Consider the following 23,865-nt stretch of genomic DNA (forward strand, 5'->3'; position numbering starts at 1 on the left):
CAATGTCGTGAATGGAAAGTTGATGGATTGAAGCGATGTAACCATGGAAGTAAGGAATTCACCTCGGTTTTTTTTTAATGAATATAATTTTCGGAATAATAACGTAACGTTATTATTATTATAGTAAATCTAATCATAACACTAATCCCTTTGTAGTGACTGCAACGTTACTGGAGGTTAAATATATATATTGTGAGAGCTGTGCTCGCACTATAAAGCCAGACAAAATGGACGACACAGGAACGAAGTTTCACCGAGCTATTTATTTAGCTCAAAACCAAAGAACTCAAAAGCACACTGAATCCGCCCCTCGAACGGGCGGCAATTTATAACGCAAACTAAACACACAAAAGCCATGCCTCTCAGGCGGGGCGTGGTATGCAAAATAGATAAGTCACGCCTCTTGACGGGGCGTGGTATGCAAGGCAAGTGTTCGCCCGAGAGGGCAAGTCTGGACACGCCCGGGCGAGTCCGGACACGTGACCGCTCGCTGGTTGCGTCATCGGCCGGTGCACGGTAATTGTGTGATGCTTCCGGCAACCGCTACATGCGCCCTCCCAGAATTAACCTGCATCGGGAGAGTCAGTTTGAGGGGGGTCCTGATGACCCGGCCGAAACGACCCCTGGCGATTCGTGTGGGGGTGGTAGGCGGCGTAGCGGTGGATGGTCGGGCGGGGAGCTTGGTTGACGGGGGACGGCCCCGTCGTGGAGGAAGGGCCAACCGTGGAGGTTGGTCGAGGTCCAGATGGGCCGCCTTGAGGCGGTCCACGGAGATGCGGTCCAGCTTGCCGCCAATGTCGACGATGAATGACTTGTCGACCCTCTGCAGGACCCGGAAAGGCCCATTGTACGGCGGTCGGAGCGGTCCCCGTTGTGCGTCATGCCAGATAAAAACGTACTCCGCAGTGCGAAGTGCTGGGGGGACGTGGGGTTGGGGGCAGCCGTGGTGGGACGTGGGCACGGGGGCAAATCTCCTGGCGGCCTCCTGGAGGTCCGAGCGTTGGCGAGCCGCGGACCAGGGGCCGGTGGCGTCAGGGATGAATTCGCCCGGCACGCGCAGTGGCTGGCCGTAGACCAGCTCGGCGGTGGAAGCCTGGAGGTCCTCTTTAGGGGCCGTTCAGAGGCCCAATAGGACCCACGGGAGCCTGTCGGCCCAACCGTCGTCCTGGAGGCTGGCTCTGAGAGCGGCCTTCATCGAGCGGTGGAACCGCTCGCACAAGCCGTTGGCTTGGGGGTGGTCGGCCGTGGTGCGGTGAAGCTTGACCCCCAAGGCCTGGGCGACCGCGCCCCAAAGCTCGGAGGCGAATTGCGGGCCTCTGTCGGAGGACATGTCAGAGGGCACGCCGAAACGGGCAATCCAAGTGCCAATGAAGGCCTGCGCCATGTTGGCGGATGTTGTTGATGCCAGCAGGATGGCCTCTGGCCACCCGGTGGTCCTGTCCACCATCGTGAGGAGTTGGGTAAAGCCCCGCGAGGAGGGAAGGGGTCCCACCAGGTCCACATTGACGTGGTCGAAGTGCCGCGCGGGCACGTTGAATGGTGCCAACGGGGCCTGGGTGTGCCGGTGGACCATCGCGCAGTGGCAGGCGACACAGGCATTGGCCCAGTCGCGGACGTCCTTACAGAGCCCGTGCCAGACGAACTTTGCTGCCACGAGCTTCTGTGATGCTTTCCGGCCCGGGTGGGAAAGGCCGTGGAGGGCGTCAAAAATGTGCCGCTGCCATCCAGTGGGCACGATGGGGCGAGGTTGGCCCAGGGAAACGTCGCACAGGAGAACCATGCCTGTGTCCTCGAAGGGGACGTCGGCCAACCGCTGGCCTGTGTCTGCTGTCTGGAGGGCTTGCACCGTGGGGTCGGCGGTCTGGTCGGCCGCCATGCGGGCGAAGTCCACACCCAGTTGGACGGCGTTCACGCCGGACTGGGAGAGGCAATCGGCCACAGCGTTGTCCTTGACCGCAACGTGCCGGATGTCCATCGTAAATTCAGACATGGTGGAGAGGTGGCGCTGCTGGCGGGCCGACCACGGCTCCGTAACCTTGGCCATGGCGAATACCAGGGGTTTGTGGTCTACAAACGCCGTGAACGGGCGGCCCTCCAAAAGATGGCAGAAGTGGCGAACGGCCAGGTAAAGGCCGAGGAGCTCGCGGTCGAAAGCGCTATACTTGCGCTGGTTAGGTCCAAGCTGCCGGCTGAAGAAGGCCAGCGGTTGCCAAGCTCCGTTCACCCACTGTTCATGTACGGCACCCACCGCGTAGTCGGAAGAGTCCGTGGTGAGGGCGATGGGTGCGTCGAGCGCCGGGTGTGCCAGCATGGTCGCGTTGGTGAGGGCCAGCTTAGCGCACGTGAGCACCGCGTCCATCTCTGTGGTCCAGGCGACGTCGTGCGTGGCCGGCTTGCCCCGGAGGGCTTCGTACAGCGGGCGCATGAGTTGGGCGGCGCGAGGCACAAACCTGTGGTAAAAATTTACCATCCCCAAAAATTCCTGTCGGGCCTTGATGGAGCGGTGGCGCGGGAAACTTGTGACTGCCTCCACCTTGGTAGGCAGTGGGACGGCCCCGCGCTTCGTGATGCGGTGCCCCAGGAAGTCGACAGCCGTTACGCCAAACTGGCATTTCGCCGGGTTGATGATGAGGCCGTGCTGGCCGAAGCGCTCAAAAAGTGTGCGCAGGTGGACGAGGTGCTCCGCCCGGGAAGTGCTGGCGATGAGAATGTCATCCAGGTAGACGAACAGAAAGGTGAGATCACGCAGCACACTGTCCATCAGCCGCTGGAAGGCCTGGGCCGTGTTCTTAAGGCGGAACGGCATTCGGAGGAACTCGAAGAGGCCAAAAGGTGAAATTACAGCCGTCTTCGGAACGTCGGCCGGCCGGACAGGTACCTGGGGGTAGCCCCGAATACGGTCGACCTTGGAGAAGATCACCCGCCCCGCCAAACGGGTGGAGAAGTCCTGTATGTGTGGTATCGGGTCGGGGGTGGTGGCATCGTTGAGGCGGCGGTAATCGCCGCATGGTCACCATCCGCCACCCGGTTTGGGCACGATGTGCAGGGGCGAGGCCCACACGCTGTTCGAGCGCCGCACAATGCCCAACCGCTCCAGCGCGTCGAAATCCGCCTTCGCCACGGCGAGTTTGGCCGGCTGAGGTGGCGAGCCCTGGCGTAGACCGGTGGACCTGTGGTCGGGATGTGGTGTTCGATGCCGTGCTTGACGGCGACGGCCGAAAACGTCGGCTGTGTGAGGGCAGGAAGCTTGGCGAGTAGGCGGGTGAAATCGTCCACGGCCGGGAGCGCGCAGGCTAGGTTGGTCGGAGCGGAGCCCCTCAATGAGCAAGCGAGCGAGCTGAAGGTCTCCGCGTTGATGAGCCGACGCCGTTTGATGTCGACCAAAAGCCCATGTGCACAAAGAAAATCTGCACCCAGCAAGGCCATGGGCACGTTCGCCGTGATGAAGTCCCACCTGAAGCGCTGGCCCCCGAAGCAGAATGCGACGCTGCGCGAACCGAAGGTGCGGATGGAGGAACCGTTTGCGGCGACCAAGGCGGGGCCGCAAGGCGCGGCCTGTTTGTCCTCCACCGAGGCGGGTATCACGCTCAGCTGAGCGCCGGTGTCACACAAAAAACGCCGCCCGGACTCCATGTCCATGATAAACAGAAGGCTGCCTGAATGGCCGACGCTCATGGCAGGCAGCGAGCGCCGGCCTGGTCGTTTCCCGACCCGCCGAAAGTGCACAGTGGGCGGCACGTTCTGGCCTTCTGCCCGAACCTGGCGTGGTAATAGCACATTGTCCGCTCTGGTGGAGGCTCCGGCGGTCGCGTCGAGTTCGGTCGACGGGGTGTCGCGGCGGCCGCAGCCGTCAGTGGCAAGGACTCGGCCGGTGGAGGCACCGGTCGTGGCGCGGGCGTTGCCTCGGTCGGCCCAGGGTGCCAGGCGGCCGCTCCGATATGTCGCCTGGCCGAGAAAAATTTATCGGCCTCCTTGGCCAGGGCGCGGGGGTCCGTGATGGGCGAATTAGCCAAAGCTAAGCGTACCTGCCCGGGTAGCCGCTGGAGGAACAGCTCACGGAAAAGGAAGTCCGGGCTGTGGTCACCGAGAAGAGCAAGTATGTGGTCCATGCTTTTGGACGGACGGGCCTCGCCCAGCTCCGGGAGGTGTAGTAGTTGTCGTGCACGTTCGGTCTCCATGAGTCCAAACACACCGAGGAGTAGGCCTTTGAGCGCGCCGTATTTGTCGGCGTCCGGTGGGTGCTGTAGGAAGCTCAGGACCCGGGCCGCGGCGGAGGCGTTGAGCGTGGAGACCACATGGTGGTAGCGCGTCATGTCCTCCGTAATGTTCCGCAGGGCGAATTGAGAAGCCGCTTGAGCAAACCAAACGGCCCCGTGAGATTCCCAAAAGCCCGGGAGCATCAAAACTCCAGCTGACTCCATCGCCGTGTTCGTAGAAAGGGGTCACCAATTGTGAGAGCTGTGCTCGCACTATAAAGTCAGACAAAATGGACGACACAGGACCGAAGTTTCACCGAGCTATTTGTTTAGCTCAAAACCAAAAAGCACACTGAATCTGCCCCTCAAACGGGCGGCAATTTATAATGCAAACTGAACACACAAAAGCCACGCCTCTCAGGCGGGGCGTGGTAAGCAAAATAGTTAAGTCCGCCTCTCGACGGGGCGTGGTATGCAAGGCAAGTGTTCGCCCGAGAGGGCAAGTCTGGACACGCCCGGGCGAGTCCGGACACATGACCGCTCGCCGGTTGCGTCATCGGCCGGTGCACGGTAATTGTGTCATGCTTCCGGTAACCGCTACAATATATCTTATATATATTAAAGTAGCGTCAGTTTTGTGTCCGGCCGTCATTCTACCTCATTACATATATGATGACATTATGGCATAAACACCTGCTCACTTCGGGAGCGGCAGGAAAGGTCATTCCTCTTTGGGGTATATAGATTACAGTCGATAGTCACGTGAAAAAGAAAGTACACCCCATGTAAAGTTTTGACTTTTTCAACATATTTCAACATACAGCTATTTGACCTTCATTTCAACAATATTGATAGATAACGGTGATATAATATAACAAATATCATGAAACATTTACATTTTGTAGTCCATTGTATAATTTAAATAAACATAAATGCAAATTTCGCATGTGGAAAATGTAAGTACACCCCTACATTTATCACTACTTCAAATACCTAAAATTAGAATCAGGTGCACCAGCTCAGGTGCAAATGATTAGAACATCATTAGAGAGGATCTTGGAGGAACCTGTCTTATTTAAACCTCAGATATTTACTTTGGTTTGCTCTTTGTCGTTGAAGTGTGCGGCGTCACCATGCCGACATCAAAAGAGCTCTCTGAGGCCTTCAGAAAGAAGGTTATAGATGCCTACGAGTCTGGGAAGGGATTTAAAAAGATCTCCAAATAATTTGAAATCAATCATTCGACTGTCCGGAAGATCATCTACAAGTGGAGAAGATTCCAATCAACTGCCAACTTGTTCAGGACAGGCCACCCCAGCAAGTTCAGCCCGAGAGCAGACGGCAAGATGCTGAAAGAAGTCTCTAAGAACCCCAGAATGTCATCACGGGACCGACAGGTAGCTCTTACCACTGTTGATGTCAAAGTGCACGAGTCTACCATTAGAAAGAGGCTGCACAAATTTGATCTACATGGGAGGTGTGCAAGGAGGAAAGCTTTGCTGTCCAGAAAGAACATCAGGGCAAGACTAAAGTTTGCCAATGAACACCTAGGCAAAGACCAGCACTTCTGGAACAATGTGCTCTGGACAGATGAGTCAAAGGTAGAGCTGTTTGGCCACAGTACCAGAAGACATGTTTGGCGAAAACCAAAGACAGCATTTGACCACAAGAACCTGATACCAACTGTAAAGCATGGTGGTGGAAATATTATGGTTTGGGGCAGCCTTGCTGCATCAGGGCCTGGGCAGCTCACCATCATATAAACCACTATGAATTCTTCATTGTACCAGAGGGTGCTTGACGGATAATGTGAGGCCATCTGTCGGAAAGTTGAAGCTCAACCGAAGGTGGACCTTGCAACATGACAATGACCCTAAACATACCAGAAAATCCACCAAGGAATGGCTGAAAAGAAAGAAATGGAGGGTTCTGGAATGGCCAAGTCAAAGCACGGATCTAAATCCCATCGAGATGTTGTGGGGGGATTTGAAACGAGCTGTTCATGCAAGAAACCCCTCAAACATCGCACAGCTCGGCTAGTATATATATATATATATATATATATATATATATGAGCGTATGTCACTGCATCCTTGGAAAAACTCCTCAGCACAATCCCGACACACACCACTGTGTGTGCTACAGAACGAGGTATTTTTTACAGTGGCCAGAGTGCAAATCGTGCCACCAACCTCCTTGAGAGAGGACCTAGTACCCTAGTACTCATTTCTCAGAAGGATCTCGACCTCAGAGGGATGACAGGCTGAGTCAACTCCAACTGGTATTAATTCAGCAGCTGAGCTGGATTCAGAACTCAGGACCTTAGGATCCCAAGCCCACCGCCCTAACCATTAGGCCAACACCAGGTATTTAAAATAATATAAAGAGTCCCTGAACTGGCTGGCCAAGCTTGACGTTCCAATGGAGTGCTGACTTTGGCATGGATTTGTAATTTTTTCAGGTTTCCAGGGATAACTAGCCTTCTATAATGTGGAATATTTTTTTTTTGTTTGTTTTTTTTGTTTTGTATACAAGATCGAGGCTCGTGAAAGAGCGAACATTAATCACACAGAAAGACAAACAGACACACAAAACAAATAACATCGGGAGCGGTAGACAAGATGGGGAGAGAGGGGGAAGGGCACAAACACAACATTTGAGAGCAGGGACCGAGAGACATGGAGACATCGAGAGAACTGTGGGAGGGAGAGGGCTTTGGGGGGAAGGCATGGGAAGGGGGGGGGGGGTGGGAGAGGTATAAAACATATGGACACTGCCAAGACTTCCAGGAAAGAAGTTGGAATTTCAAACAAGGTGGATCTGGGGTGAATTAGTGGGGGTAGAAAAGATCAAGGTTTTGGATGGGGGAAGATAAGAGATGGTGGTGAACAGCTGTTTTGAAGACCTGGAGGGAGGAGTGTGATTGAAGTGAGTGTGGGAGTTTGTTCCAGAGGCGGGAGAAAAGAGGAATGAAAGAGTGAAGGTGAGCAGAGAGCCGAGATTTCGGCAGTTTAACCATCAGAGGGTGGCTGGCAGATCTTGTGCGACCTGTAGGAATATTTGGGGGACAGAGCACAGAGAGAGCTAGGGGAGCAAGGCCGGAGAGGAGTCGGTAGAAGACAGAAAGACCACCTACCTGCCTGCGGTGAGTGAGTGAAAGGCCCTCAGAGATAGCTTCATCGCGGGAGATTCCAATGATTCTGAAAGCTTTGGATTCAACAGCGTGAAGCCGAGCCAGGTGTGAGGCAGGAGCACCAGCCCATAGGGGAGAACAGTATTCCATTGAGCTGCGGATGAAAGCCTTGTATGTGGTGAGGAGCTCAGGTGTGCCTAGGAAGGACTTCGCACGACGGAGGATGCCCAGTCGGCGACTGGCTTTGGAGGCCAGCTTGGAAATGTGGTTTTCCCAAGAAAGATCATGGCAGATGGTGAGACCCAAAAGCTTGAGCGACAGAACTTCTTGGAGAGGATTGTTGAGAAAGTAGATGGGAGGGTTGTCCAGTCGATCTTTTCGGAGAGACATAGTAAGAGTGTGAGATTTGTCAGGATTGAAAGACATGTTCCACATGTTTGACCAGTCTGTGATTTTGTCCAGGTCTTCAGAGAGTGAGGAGGCTGCAGACTGCCGATCTGAGGGAAGAGGAATGGAGCGGCAGAGAGTGGAGTCATCAGCAAAGAGATACAGAGGATTTTCCAGAGAGTCGGAGAGATCATTGATAAAGACCAGAAAAAGCACAGGGCCCAGCACACTGCCTTGGGGAACTCCAACCTGAACGGGAAGGGGAGATGAGAGAAATCCATTCAGGGCCACACGTTGACTACGACCAGAGAGGAAGTCCGCAAGCCATGCATGGAGATTTCCATGGATACCATAGGAGGAGAGTTTGGTGAGCAGAGCTGGGTGCCAGACCGTATCGAAGGCACGTGATATGTCAAGGGAGACAGCTCTGATTTCCTGTTTGGCATTGAGGACCTCCATCCATTGTTGAGACAGCAGAAGCAGCATGTCCAGAGTAGAGTGACCTGGTCTGAAACCAAATTGATGATCAGAGATCAAGCCATTGGAGAAGAGGAAAGATTTCATATCCGAAGCAATGATGGATTCCATGACTTTGCTGATAATTGGGAGCAGGCTGATTGGTCTGTAGTTGCAAGGATCTGTTTTTGCACCTTTTTTGTGTAAAGCGGTAATGTTTGCTGATTTCCAGGATGCTGGCAGATGACCTTGAGCAAAAGATAGGGTGAAAAGAACAGAGAGAGGGTGAGATAGAGCGGCAGAGCAGGATTTTAGGACCCGTGGGCTGATGCCATCTGGTCCACTTGCAGAATCAGAGTCGAGGTTTGACAAAAACTCCTCCACCTTGTCAGGAGAGAAGGTCACAGAGTCCAGGAGCAGTTTGGTTCGACTGGGAAAGGTGGGAACAGAGAGAGATGGGTTTGGGACTAAGGATTTTGAGGCAAACACAGAGTTGAGGCATTCGGCTTTGTCACGTGCGATGTCAACTGTGTGGCCATTTGAGGTAAGGGAGGGGATGGAGGGGGAACAAACACCAGAAACGGATTTGACCAGACGCCACCAGGATTTGGAGGAAGGAGACAGGTTTGAGAGTTCATTCTTGAGTGAGGAGAGATAGTGCTTCCTGGCACTCCTGAGGGTAGACACACACTTGTTCCGAGCTTGGTGGAAGGAACTGAGATTTCCTTCAGTTGGATTAGCCTTCCAAGAGGCAAAGGCAAGTTGTTTCAGGGCAACTGCCTCACCACAAGATTCAGTGTATCATGGATGGGAGGAAGGGTAAGACAACTGAAGGCGAGATGGGATAAATCTGTGCATGAGAGAGATCAGTTTGCTTTGGAAGAATTCCCAGGAAGAATTGATGTCAGAGGCAGTGGAGATGGGAGACCAATCCAGACGATTGATGGCTGCTTGAAGACCGTCCCAGTCGGCCTGAGTGAAATGCCAGACTCGTCGACGCTGAGGAGGCTCTCTGAGAATGGCCAGAGAGATGTCCACTTTGACAAGCACATGATCAGAAGAATCGATTGGAGCAGAAGAAGAGCAGCAGACATTAGCAGGGAAGTTGGTCATAACCAAGTCTAGAAGAGAAGATACTCCATTGGCTGAGATCCGGGTCGGGAAATTGACAGATTGTGTCAATCCCAGTGAGTCACAGAAGTCCTTTAACGGCCACCATCTAATGTTAGCAGATGGGTACACCACCCAGCTTAAGGTCCATCCTGAGTTATGACTCCGAGAATAACAAGTCTTCAAAGCCATCCAACTCATCTGGTCTAGAGGGGGTGGCCTGTTCTGCAGAAAGCACCGATAGTCAGGGCCCTTAGGGATATTTTGGTTCAAATTCTTCCAAAAGCATCAAATTTGGCGCAGATGTTGCCCATGCCATACTCTTTCGATTTTTGACGGGCGCCAAGGGCGGTATGATCCGGGGACCATACCGGTCCATCCGCCATGTCACCTGACCTATGACGTCATAATTAGGATATGCATCCAATCACATGGCGTACTATAAGTGGTCAAAGTTCAAAATGAATCGATCGAAAAATGAAGGCAGGGATCCATTTTTAAGGTTTTCATAAAATCCAATATGGCCGCCAGGGCACATGACCTATGACGTCATATTTATGACATGTATACAATCATGTATACATGAACCGGGATCATGATCGCACAAAAATTAAACACAAGGATATGGCATACAGTTCATAAAACATCAAAATCCGTACCTTTGTAATTAGACTGATGAACTGCATATGCCTGAAAATTAGGAAATAGACATGTAAATATTTCCTCTAATTGTCAAAAATAAGGTCAGAGTTCGATTACCCAACCCAGAAACATAAAATGGTGAACCTCGCGTAAATCTTGACAAAAAACTCAAAAACCGACATGTTTGACTCAAAAATGACCTTTAAGATGACCTTGAGGGTTGACCTTGACCTCGAATCATCAAAATAACATCATAATTGGATTCCTCCACCTCGAAAACCCCTGAAAAGTGGTATCATACATGATTCCAACCCTTTTGGTTATTTAACTGATTTTCCTCTAATCCGGGTGGCGGCCATTTAGTATTTCGCCAATATGGGCCCCCCGGGGGGGGGGGGGCGCCCGTCTTGGCGCCCGTCAAAAATCGAAAGAGTATGGCATGGGCAACATCTGGGCCAAATTTGGTGCTTTTGGAAGAATTTGAACCAAACGGCCCCAAAATATCCTTAAGGGCCCTGACTACGACGGACATTGCGAGAAACACAGATGTGACATCAACGCGGCATCTGGTAAACGGAAAGTGAATTGCTCAGTAAGGAATGGAGAATGTTTCACTCTGCGTCGATTTATGCAGTGGATTTTCTGCAAAGTAATTTATTGCTGGTGTCAACCTGGTCAACCCCAGCATGTTTGGCCGATTGGCACAGAATGATCACCTCTATAAAAACCACCTTTAGAGGCCATTTTTCCCCGCAAGCAGGGGTTGGCCTTTTTCGGGAACCGTGGTTGTTGTTGTTTTTTGGTCCCCTTTTTGAAGCAATGTTTTACAGCCGGATGCCCTTCCTGACGCCAACCCTTTTTGCCACCTTTAGCCACAAACAGGGAATTACCAGTGAACTGGTACTCAATTAGCCAACCTCGGAAGGATGACAGGCTGAGTCAACCCCACTGGCGTTAATTCAGCAATCGACCAGGATTCGAACCCGGGATTCGAACCCGGGATTCGAACCCGGGATTCGAACCCAGGATTCTGGGATCCTAAGCCGGCACCCTAGCCGCTAGCCCAACACCAGGGTTAAATTGACTTTGTACAACTTTGTACAAATTTTTGTAAAATTTTGTAAAAAATTGACTTTGTACAACCTCTATAGTTGGTCGCATTTAACCTCTTGCTCTAATCGATGGTATACAACTATCGGGGATGCCTCTTCGCGGTGGTTGTACCCCCCAACACAAGTCAGAGGCCAAATCTTCCCCATTCTTCCCAGCTTCCCGGATTCGTCAGGGGAGCGCGGTCATGGTCTGAGTGCCGATCGGTCCCCATGCACCGGCGCTGTCCCTCTTGTCCTGTTTCTCTCTCTCTCGCTCTCTAACTTTCTCTCTCTTTCTCTTTCTCTTTCTCTTTCTCTTTCTCTTTCTCTTTCTCTTTCTCTTTCTCTTTCTCTTTCTCTTTCTCTTTCTCTTTCTCTCTCTCTCTCTCTCTCTCTCTCTAACTCTGTCATGGCCCAGACTTTGTGAAGGCGGGGGTACACCATCCTGGATGTGGGGTATCTCTGGGTCGCTCCTGCGAGATCGATTGGCTGTCTCCGTGCCACGGGCTTGTTCGAGAGAACTGTCTGGGGCTATACAACAACAACAACAACAACTAGATGGAATTCATAGAACACTTACCCCGTGCAGTGCAAACCAACTCTTCTGTTTTTAAGGGATATTTATCTTTGATCCAATATGGCTGCCTGGCCATGTTTATTGGGTGGTGTTGATGGTGTACACTGTACAGGCTATTTGCATATATGGTATTCAGGAGTGTCTATGCTGCTGTCACACATTAAAAAAGCAATTTTCGCGAGCACTGCATAATTGATGATGAACTGTACTATATTCTTTACAGACCGTTGGTGCTGCCAAAGCAGTTTCTTGGAACGCCTTGTACCACGTAGTCTGCAATTGCCTTCCCAGCAGTCAGTCACGGCAGGAATTTGGAATTTGTCCGGGGTGCCGGCGATAACTCGACAAAACTTTGGGAAGGACACCGTGGGACCTTTAACGTCCACCAACTAATGCTGGCAGACGGGTCTCCCGGTTTAACGTCTACCGAGGGACGGCACACACATCGATGCCTCGGCCCGCATGCGAAACACCAGAGTTATAGTTTATAGGTGGGTTGAGACTGGAATCCAGGTTGGGCAGCTCAGAGATGGGTGTGCATACCTCGAGGAAACCCTGCCAGCCATACTGTATAATTACTGATTATAGCTAGAAGGTGCCAAGGAAGAAGCTTGGCAGGAATATGAAATATCCCTTCGAAGTCCGAAGACGCAAGCCCTGCCATATCTGAAAGACTTTTATGAACGCTCACTTTTAACTCTGAATTAAAAAATAGTGTACCTGGCTAAGGAACATCATAACTAACAGGATTAAATAAATATCAAGCGATTTGCTCCTAACTAGGCCATCCTAAAATGTACAAGGAAACCAGACAAATGCACCGAAAACTCATATGCTCATTCTCTCCTTGTTTTTCTTTAAGTTTTAACCTATTTTTTTTTGGTGAATTAAAAAAAATTTCATTGCATGCTGTTTGTAGTATGCACTCACCTGTTCATAATGGTATGTACTGTATTATACAATGTAATCATGATGATAAATTGGATAACTACTGAATCGCAATGTCGTTTTGGTGCTCAATTATTGATTATTTGTGTATCCAATGTGCATTGTACTCAATTATTGAGTACTTGTGTACCCAGTGTGCATTGTGCTCAATTATTGATTATTTGTGTACCCAATGTGCATTGTGCTCAATTATTGATTACTTGTGTACCCAGTGTGCATTGTGCTCAATTATTGATTATTTGTGTATCCAATGTGCATTGTGCTCAATTATTGATTACTTGTGTACCCAGTGTGCATTATGCTCATTTATTGATTATTTGTGTACCTAATGTGCATTGTGCTCAATTATTGACTATTTGTGTATCCAAAGTGCATTGTACTCAATTATTGATTACTTGTGTACCCAGTGTGCATTGTGCTCAATTATTGATTATTTGTGTACCCAGTGTGCATTGTACTCAATTATTGATAATTTGTGTACCCAATTTGCATTGTAGTAAATTATTGATTCTTTTTGTACCCAGTGTGCATTGCACTCAATTATTGATTATTTGTGTACCCAGTGTGCATTGTGCTCAATTATTGATTATTTGTGTACCCAATGTGCATTGTGCTCAATTATTGATTACTTGTGTACCCAGTGTGCATTGTGCTCAATTATTGATTACTTGTGTACCCAATGTGCATTGTGCTCAATTATTGATTACTTGTGTACCCAGTGTGCATTGTGCTCAATTATTGATTACTTGTGTACCCAGTGTGCATTGTGCTCATTTATTGATTATTTGTGTACCTAATGTGCATTGTGCTCAATTATTGATTATTTGTGTATCCAAAGTGCATTGTACTCAATTATTGATTACTTGTGTACCCAGTGTGCATTGTGCTCAATTATTGATTATTTGTGTACCCAGTGTGCATTGTACTCAATTATTGATAATTTGTGTACCCAATTTGCATTGTAGTAAATTATTGATTATTTTTGTACCCAGTGTGCATTGCACTCAATTATTGATTATTTGTGTACCCAATTTGCATTTTACTAAATTATTGATTATTTTTGTACCCATTGTGCATTGCACTCAATTATTGATTCTTTGTGTACCCAATTTGCATTGTACTAAATTATTGATTATCTTTGTACCCAGTGTGCATTGCACTCAATTATTGATTGCTTGTGTACCCAGTGTGCATTGTGCTCAATTATTGATTATTTGTGCATCCAATGTGCATTGTACTCAATTATTGATTACTTGTGTACCCAGTGTGCATTGTGCTCAATTATTGATTATTTGTGTATCCAATGTGCATTGTACTCAATTATTGATTATTGTGTACCCAGTGTGCATTGTGCTCAATTATTGATTATTTTTGTACCCAGTGTGCATTGCACTCAATTATTGATTATTTGTGTACCCAATTTGGATTGTACTCAATTATTTATTATTTGTGTGTTCAATGTGCATTGTACTTAATTATTGATTATTTGTGCACCCAATGTGCATTGTACTCAATTATTGATAAATTATTTGTGTACCCAATGTGCACTGTACTCAATTATTGATTATTTGTGTACCCAGTGTACTCAATTGCACGAAATTATTGATTATTTGTGTACCCAGTGTGCATTGTACTCAATTATTGATTAATTATTTGTGTACCCAATGTGCATTGTACTCAATTATTGATTACTTGTGTACCCAGTGTGCATTGTACTCAATTATTGATTACTTGTGTAGACAGTGTGCATTGTGCTCAATTATTGATTATTTGTGTATCCAATGTGCATTGTACTCAATTATTGATTACTTGTGTACCCAGTGTGCATTGTGCTCAATTATTGATTATTTGTGCACCCAATGTGCATTGTACTCAATTATTGATTATTTGTGTACCCAATGTGCACTGTACTCAATTATTGATTATTTGTGTACCCAGTGTGCATTGTGCTCAATTATTGATTATTTGTGTACCCAGTGTGCATTGTGCTCAATTATTGATTACTTGTGTACCCAATGTGCATTGCACTCAATTATTGATTATTTGTGTACCCAATGTGCATTGCACTCAATTATTGATTATTTGTGTACCCAATGTGCAATGCACTCAATTATTGATAATAATTTGTGTACCCAATTTGCATTGTACTAAATTATTGATTATTTTTGTACCCAATGTGCATTGCACTCAATTATTGATTATTTGTGTACCTAATGTGCATTGTACTCATTTATTGATTATTTGTGTACCTAATGTGCATTGTACTCAATTATTGATTATTTGTGTAACTAATGTGCATTGTACTCAATTATTGATTATTTGTGTACCCAATGTGCATTGTACTCAATTATTGATTATTTGTGTACCCAATGTGCATTGTACTAATTTATTGATTATTTGTGTACCTAATGTGCATTGTACTCATTTATTGATTATTTGTGTACCTAATATGCATTGTACTCATTTATTGATTATTTGTGTACCTAATGTGCATTGTACTCAATTTTGATTATTTGTGTACCCAATGTGCATTGTACTCAATTACTGATTATTTGTGTACCCAATGTGCATTGTACTCAATTATTGATTATTTGTGTACCAAATGTGCATTGTACTTAATTATTATGGGCCATCATTGATTTTTAATATTCCATTGGTCTGAAAAATTAGTGATATCTGGTTTACTCTGATCGTTGCTTAATGACAAAGCAAACACGAGTTCACAGAACACCTTACCCTGCACATTCTTGAGAAACAAGGACATGGGCGGGGTCTATGACTATGAGCGGCAAATTTGATTGGTTGTGATGACATTTAATATGCTGGGTAATATTTTGTCCAAGTACTGCTAAACGGGTTTTTCTTAAGTTCCAAAAAGGTGATACATGCTCTACAGTGTTCAAGTATATAATTCAATTGAAATTAAAAAAATATTATAAAGGATGTGGATCTTTTATCTCTTTCTTTCTTTTTTAGAAGTTTACCGCCGTTGATGCGGCGTCTTTTACACCACCTTATTACATGTTACATGAGTTCTTCGTGCCTGTTGTTTGTGATGTTTTTAACGTCCTTAAAAATAGAAAGTTTCCTGTTTGGAATAATTTTCAATTTTGTTTGACTGCCAGACAGGCAGAAGGACTAAAAAAATTATCTCGCTCCTCTCTGAGCATGCGCTATCGGGACGAATCCAGAGCCCAAGTACTGCTAAACTGCAGGTTCGTTTTCCGATTCATGTTCCGATTCGTGTTCAAAATATAACGTTCAATTTGAAAATCAAGTTGTTCCTCGAGCATAAACTGACCTTTGTAGACAGACAGACATACAAAGTGAGCCAAATGCATGGGGTAATTAATTCTGTTTAATTAGTATACAGTGCGTTACTGCGTTGCAATCTCATTGACTTTGTACAACTTTTTTTAATGTCTTGCATGATCATGTCATCTATCTATCTATAATTCCAGTAATCTCTGTGTGTATGTTTGTATGTTTGTATGTCTGTGACCGCTGTTTCTCGACAACCACGGGTCCGATATACTTTAAACTTGCCAGGTATATTGCTGGGGACCCGAGGATGTGCCTTTTCAAGGTTTCATATTAATCGGACAAGTAGTTACCGAGCTATGTCCAAAAAACGATTCAACCAATCAGAGAGCAGCGAGCTATCACGTGTGCCGAACGTGCCGAACAGACTCTGCCTCGGACAGCACATTTGAGAGCGTATTCATTTATTTCACGTTGGCAAACTATGTTGGCGTTAAACTATGTTTTAAAACTAATTAAAACTAATTTGCGATTCTTTCGCTTTCCTGCGCGTTTGTGCACGCTATGGCGATTTCTTTACCAAACTCCGCAAGCCGTTCGCTTTGGACCAAACCATTTCATGTAAATAGAGGGGGGGGATTGTCACCGTACTCGCAAGCCGTTCGCTTTGGACCAAACCATTTCATGTAAATAGAGGGGGGGGGGATATAATTTTAGATATAGATATAGTACGGGCATGCCCTAGTATATATAAAGCAGTAAAGTATGTTTGTTTGTTTGTTTGTTTGTTTGTATTCTTATAACTCGAGTACTACTCATCGCAGGGCAAAACCAAAGGCATATTCGGAATCAGTACGTCTCAGAGCAACTACAGCACACCTTAAAATTTAAAAAACGTCGCGTTTTAAAATTATGACGTCATCAGCGTATTTCGGAACGTTAATCTTTCAACTTCATATTCGGAATCAGTACATCCCAGAGAAACTTCGTAACGTTAATTTTTCAACTTCATCCGATTGACATGGGACCAACGGCATGTGACAGAGAGTGAAACATTTATTTGATGACAATGACTTCCGGGTTCGGAATGCGGGCCCAATGCCATTTGACAGGGAATAAAAAATAAATGCGACATTCAATTGACGACTATGACTTCCGACTTGACTCCCCCCTCCCCCCTCCCCTCCCCCCCTCCCCCTCCCCCTCCTCTTCTCCCCTCCCCCCTCCCCCTTACCCCTCCCCCCTCCCCTTCCCCCTCCCACCCCCTCCCCCTCCCATCTATCCCCCTCCCCATCCCCCCCTCTTCTCCCCTCTCCCCCTCCCCCTCTTCTCCCCTCCCCCCTCCCCCTCCCCTCCCCCTCTTCTCCCCTCCCCCTCCCCCTCCCCCTCTTCTCCCCTCCCCCCCTCTTCTCCCCTCCCCCCCTCTTCTCCCCTCCCCCCCTCTTCTCCCCTCCCTCCCTCCCTCTTCTCCCCTCCCTCCCTCTTCTCCCCTCCCTCCCTCTTCTCCCCTCCGCCCCTCTTCTCCCCTCCCCCCCGTTCCCCTCCCCTCCCCCCTCCCCTCCCCTCCTCTCCCCCCTCCCCTCCCCTCCTCTCCCCCCTCCCCTCCCCTCCCCCGCCCGGCAATGCCGGGTACTTCTGCTAGTTTATTATAAGCACAACATCATAACATTTTTTGTTATTTTTCCCTAATATTGGGGATTGCCAACAGCTATCGTGTACAGTAAACCCAATGATTGTGTTTGGAATCGTTTGTAGAACTCTGTCTGACACGCCTTCTGTTCCTCTTGATAATAAGATAAGACTAGAAATTTCTTACTTCATTTGTTCTGGTCTTTTTGGCCAATTCAGCAAGAGCCAAGATAAGTGTTGAATTATTGAAGTAGTGGACTTTTTCTTTTCTCAAGCACCGTCGTTGTGCTAGTTTCAGTGCAGCAGGAGAGAAAAGTATGACGGTGCCACACAGGAGGAGGTCGTGATCGCAAATACTGTTAACAAGGTCCAGTGGTGCTGACACTTGGTTAAGGAGAGGGCACACGTTTTTCAGATGCGGACAATCCGTGGACAAAGACAGCCAGGTGCGCACCAAACCTCGACGCGACGATGAAAATTGATGTCAATCGTCCGCACCCGCTATGTCATCACCACCTTGCGCGATGTGTCACAAAAACGTATCACACCACGGTTGGTAATTTGATGGCTGGCGATTACGAAGGACCCCGCCCATTTTATTTGACCACGCCCATCCCTCCGAAGGACCACGCCCATTTTATTGGACCACACCCATTTCATCAGACCACTCCCATTTTATAGCACCGTCCCCACGATATACAAAAAAGAGATCAACAAATATAATAATAACAAACACGACCACTTTGTTGTTGCTTAGCTGGACGACGTGTACGGTATTGAATGTTTGCTTTAGTTTGTTTTTACTTTTCCCCGAGGTTCATCGAGGAGATTGTATTGTAATCCACATGCAAGACAAATAAATTGGTAGACATCGGTGTTCTGTAATGTGAATTACTAGAAAGCATCTGAAAATGCAAAGCCCATCCGCGTCCGTTTGTATTCGGACATCTTCTTCTTCTTCCATATTCTCAAAATAACGAAAACAGTTTTAAAAATACAAAATGAAAATTGTTGACTTTATGCAGCCTTGACCTATGAGCTTTAGATTAAAAAACAAAATCAGCTTCTAGCTTTTGATTGGTGATACAATTCAGTGACCCGATATGCAAGTTCTTTAAATCTCAGGTCAATCAGGTGAACATTAGTGATTTTACGCAACCTTGACCTTTGACCTTTTGATCTGAAAAAAAAAATCAGCTTCTAGCTTTTGATTGGTGAACCAATTCAGTGAACTCTTAATTACATACTGTTGGAATATACCTTTTGACCCTTTAGAATGCTGAGACCCCTCAGACCTTTGACGACCCTTTATGTCCCCCAAAGACCCTTAAGACCACCAAGACCCACAAAAGACCCAAAATACTCTTAAAGACTGCAAAGACCCAAAATATACCCCGAAGACCCTTAAGGACCATGAATACCCAAAATACCCTGAAAGAACCAGAGTACCCAAAAGACCCTGAAGACCTAAAAGACCCCAAATACCCAAAATACCCCAATGACCCAAAACACCCGGAAGACCCCGAAGACCCAAAAGACCTTTAATGACTCAGAAGAACCAAAATACCCCGAAGACCCCAAACACCCGGAAGACCCAAAATACCCCGAAGACCCAAAACATCCCGAAGATCCAAAAGACCTTTAATGACTCCGAAGAACCAAAATACCCCAAAGACCCAGAAGACCCATGTAATCATGTTTCAATAGCATGCAATTAATAGACGTACTCAGTTTAATTAATAGATGTAGCTACTCAGGTTTCCATAGCATGTAATTGATAGACGTACTGTTCTCTCATATTCCAATAGCATGTATTTAATAGATGGACTCAGTCAGGGTTCAATGGTATGTAATTAATAGACGTACTCTGGTTTTAATTGGATGTAATTAATCAACATAGTCAGGTTTCAATAGTATTGTCACGCGGACCCCTCCGGTTAATACCAGGGACCGCGGATGGACCAAACCGATTTACTTGAGGCGACGACCAAACACGGATTCTACTTATGTAGCGCGGGAAGAAGAAGGGAAGTGGAATCTGCGGCAAAAGCGCTTACCTTCAGCGAACCAACGGCAGCTTCGATCCTGCAGGGAAATTAATGAACTCGAACACCGGATCAGAATGTACAAAAATAGGGATTTATTCATGGACCCGATACAATGAAACGTGGCGGTACTAAAATAATGGGCCTATATTGGGATCCCACACACCAGACTCAACAACAGGACACAGGAATGAATTACGAAAATAACTGTCCGTCATGTTCGTGTGAAATGTGGTGTGTCTTAACTGTCCGTCGTTCAATGTGGCCTCGTCCGGCACGGCTACAAACTCCAGTGCGGAGAAACCCTCCGTCCGCCTCGCACGCTTCGCTAGGCCCGAGCCAACGCCCTCTCTGTTCGCACATGAGGTCCCGCCCGTTCACAGCACCGAGCCTCGCTCCTGCACCACACAGATGGTGCACCAACGACCACCCGGACCTCTCAAGACCAAGAAGAAGCACAAGAGCTTTAAGCACAGAGAGATATCTTGTAGCGCCGAGACAGCCAGAGAGGGACATGCAGCGCAAGAGGCAGAGAGTGCAAGGGCTAGAGCTAGAGCTGCTGAAAATGTCGTGCAGCGCACTTTTATAACCTGGGCGGTGACGTCAGCCTTGGCACGCCACCAACCAGTGCCTTCCACCGAACCTTCCAGCTCCTTCCCTCCAATCACACATTCCCTGTGGCGTGGTCACGTGATGTTGCTAGGCCTCCTAGCTGGTGGTGTAGCTGACGGCGGCCACCCGGCGGTGCCCCGATCTGGCTTCTTCCAAAGTCGTTGTAAGGGAAGGGGATTTAATTACTGTGTGCGCTAAAGGGCCTATCTAAGTGTTTATATGGGTATGCATTGCCATAAGGGACAAAGGTTTGATTACCAGGTGTGACACACAAGGGCTGTTTTCTTTAATCCCTACAACTACCTAGCACACGAACATCCTGGTATGTTCACAGGTATACTCCTTAACCGACAAACCGGACTAAACACACAGAACTTATTACAGGGCAGATTCCTTATCGTGACAGGCGAAGCATGTTACCTATTCAGATCTACCTGACTCTAGATATTCCTCTACCCCACCGACATAACAGTATGCAATTAATAGACGTATTCAAGTTTCAATGATATCTTTTTTTTATTATAATGAAGCAAACGTATGTGGTTATGTATGCATATTTGTGACCAAAATGTCTTAGTCATCTTCAAATTTACTTTAACAATTCCATCGTGTTATTTATATATTTAAAGCTAACCAAAGAAACACATCCGTATTCATCAGCGCTACGTTTTTTTACTTTGCTTGATTCATTGAGATGTATGGATAAAATAAAAGATACGACGTAAAACCCGGCCGGAATTCTAAGGAAGGTGGTGTATTGGGGGCACATCTGCTCTGTGAGGGTGGAAGTTCGACTTTCCCATCCAGTTTTTGATAAATTTGCATTGACCTTCCCTTCCAGCTCTAACTGATAATTTAAAAGAAATGTAAATTTGTGCTCAGTTCCTTTTTATTTATACGTGTTGGGTTCTGACTTCTGATTTACAGTAGATATTCAATCAGAGCACAAGATATATTTGGCCGACCTCCCCTACTATCCCCCCCACCCCCAATTCCCCTTCCACCCCACCACTGTCACCCCCAGCATCATGCACCTCATCCCCCCTCCACCATTCCCCCACTCCCACCCTCCCCCCCCCCCTACCCCAGATCCCCAATACACTGTCACCATCACTATCCCCCACCCACCATTCCCTCCATCCCTCACTCCCTGAGAAAGCAGACATGGGCAAATAGGCCTATCTATCTGAAACGACGTGTGGTGAGGCATGCCGAGCCACGCTATAGTTGTCAGAATAAAGCTTTGTTGAAGATTTGATGACAAAACTCAAATGGTAAAATAGTTACGGCCCAGACAGAGACACACAGACACACTGCAGACACACAGACAGACAGACATAAATGATTACAAAACCCCATCACCTGCTGTGCAGGGGATGGGATAAAAGGGACATGAGTTGGATAGATATTAATCGTTTATGGGATTTGAACCCAGGTTCTGATCATCATCAGCCATCGGTTCATTATGGGATCGCTAAAAGAGTGGTGTTATGGGTTTTCACGAATTCTTCCTCTTAATGATGTAGGCCAATACTCTGCATGCGTTATCAGAGATGTTTTTATACTTGCAGGCAGACGTCAACATCTTGAAACTCAAGAACCTGCGGCACCAAGACTTTGCCAACTACAGCTGCCGTGTGTCTGTTTGTGGTGTGTGTGGTATTCCAGATGCCACCATCTCCTTTCTGCTCAGCACTACCACTGGTGAGCACAGCCTACTTGCGTTGGCATCTCACAGCTAACGATGCAGCTTTTAGTGACCTATTAGACTTGTATAAGGCCACATATTCATATTCGTACTTGTAATTTACCATATACAATACAATGTCAGTTTATGTGTTGGTACAGATGTCTGTTCCCCTTTCATTTTATATAAAAGTGTAATTATGTCTTTTATATTGGAATTGTAGACGGTGGCTTGAAAACCGAGCCTCAAGGGCGGTGTACAGAAGCTTCTTTTTTTTTTAAACAACAATAATACAAGATACAGGAGGTGAAATTCGTTGCACATGATGCGCAACGCGTGCCGAGCAAAATGAGTGTTTATTTGCATCCGTATGATGTCTAATAAATAAAGAATATGTAAGCGCACCTGACACTAGGCCCAGGCTTCATACTTTGGCATGCTTTTGATGGGCTTGTTACGAGTTGAAGAGAAGTTGCCTTGAACAGCTGGAATTTTTGGAACAGCAATTATGGTTGAATTTTTGACCCCACCCATTCCAAACCAAAATATGTCGTACACGTTGTCCTCCCACACCTCAATCCCTCCCTCATGCCCTTCTTCCCTCCTTTTCATTTTTCTTACATCTCCTCATCTCATCTACCACGTCTTTTCTCCCCTATCCACTGGCTCTCCTTCCTTTTCATAATTTCCAATTTCTCAATGAACCGCATAACATTTATATGTCAACTAGTAAAAAGCCCGTCAAAAATAACGGGTTGGAATAATTTATTTAATGGTGCAGCCTCGTGAGCGTACCAACGTCTAAAGCCTCGGCCTAGTGTCAAGTGTGCTTATATCTTCTTTATTTATTAGACATCCTATGGATGTAAATGAACACTTGTTTTAATCGGGCACGTTGTACATCACATGCAGTGAATTTCACCTTCTTGCTTCTTCTATTTATTGTTATAAAAAAAAAACTCTTCTGTACACCGCCATTGAGGCTCGGTTTTCAAGCCACCGTCTACATTTACAAATAGAAGAGACATAATTACTTTTTTAATAAAAAAATGATTTTCGAGTTTGTTTTATCCTCAAAAATAGACCGGAGTGAACACACATTCGTGTTAAAAGCTTGGCCTTTAAAACCTACCCTGATGAAGGGGGACAGACATCTGTACAAACACACAAATACACATGGTGTTTTATACGTCAATATCTTCTGAAACTCGCAAGTTTTTCATTGTATTTGTCAAACCTAACCAAGTACTTTATTTGCTGGTCCGAGAGTTGTAGTCCGAGCTAGGCCAGAGCTTGAACTTGTGGGTGGGCTGACCTTTTTATATCGAGCAACAGACGACATGAATTATGGCAAAGCACAAAGATGATTAACCTTAAGTCTCACCACTGTCACTCGCAATCTCTCCTTTGGTCGGTTCTTGCGCCCTGCCCTGCCACCGTGATTGCGGTAGGGGTCACTTGTTCCGGTGATTGATGTGATGGCCCACGAGAGGGTATACTTTCTTAGCGACATGAGCTCGGTACACCAGTTGATTGAACGCAATGCAGTGGGAAGAAGGCTCTTCGCACCACCTGCCAATCTCTCCATCCATCGGTGGCCATTTTGCATCTTTTCTGGTTTTTCTTTTCCTCCTACAAAACTTCAGACAAACGTTCTTCCTTTCTCCGAAAATGAGAAATATTATTCGTTTTCTGGTCTGATGCTTTTGCATGTAATATGCCGTGGGCCCCGCATGACGACACCGTGAATTGAGTTTCTTGTTTATCAATGAAGCAGCATTCAGGTCTGGCAGTCTGGGGAATGCATTCTGCATGGTGTTATTACCTACATATTACATACGCATGAGAGCAGAGAAGGCAAGGGGATAGGGAGAGAGTTGGCCCAAAGCTTATACAGGCCCAAAAATGAAAAGGTGGAAAGACTTGGGGAAGGATTTATAACAGGTAAGAGGTCAATCAGTTTAAATTGTCCGTTTCTTTCCAGAAATGTGAGAAACACGGAATGTTTTCTAAACCCAATTTTGTGAAGGATGCACTTGTAAAACAGTGGCTTTAAATTTGCATGATGTCTGCAGTACCCATTAAATTAGG

The 23,865-nt window shown here is 46.9% G+C and overlaps 1 protein-coding gene across 1 annotated transcript in view; it reads left to right on the forward strand.

The window, feature by feature from the left end:
- LOC137426529 (MAM domain-containing glycosylphosphatidylinositol anchor protein 2-like) overlaps positions 1-23,865 on the forward strand; it is a 491,190-nt gene that overhangs the window by 95,405 nt on the left and 371,920 nt on the right. The window contains exon 5 of the mRNA XM_068115127.2: positions 21,659-21,791. Within this exon, the coding sequence (XP_067971228.2) occupies positions 21,659-21,791 (133 nt within the window). The remainder of the gene's footprint in view (positions 1-21,658; positions 21,792-23,865) is intronic.

The sequence above is a fragment of the Myxine glutinosa genome, chromosome 5 (genome assembly GCF_964187855.1).
Source record: "Myxine glutinosa chromosome 5, kmMyxGlut1.1, whole genome shotgun sequence".
NCBI lineage: Eukaryota > Metazoa > Chordata > Myxini > Myxiniformes > Myxinidae > Myxine > Myxine glutinosa.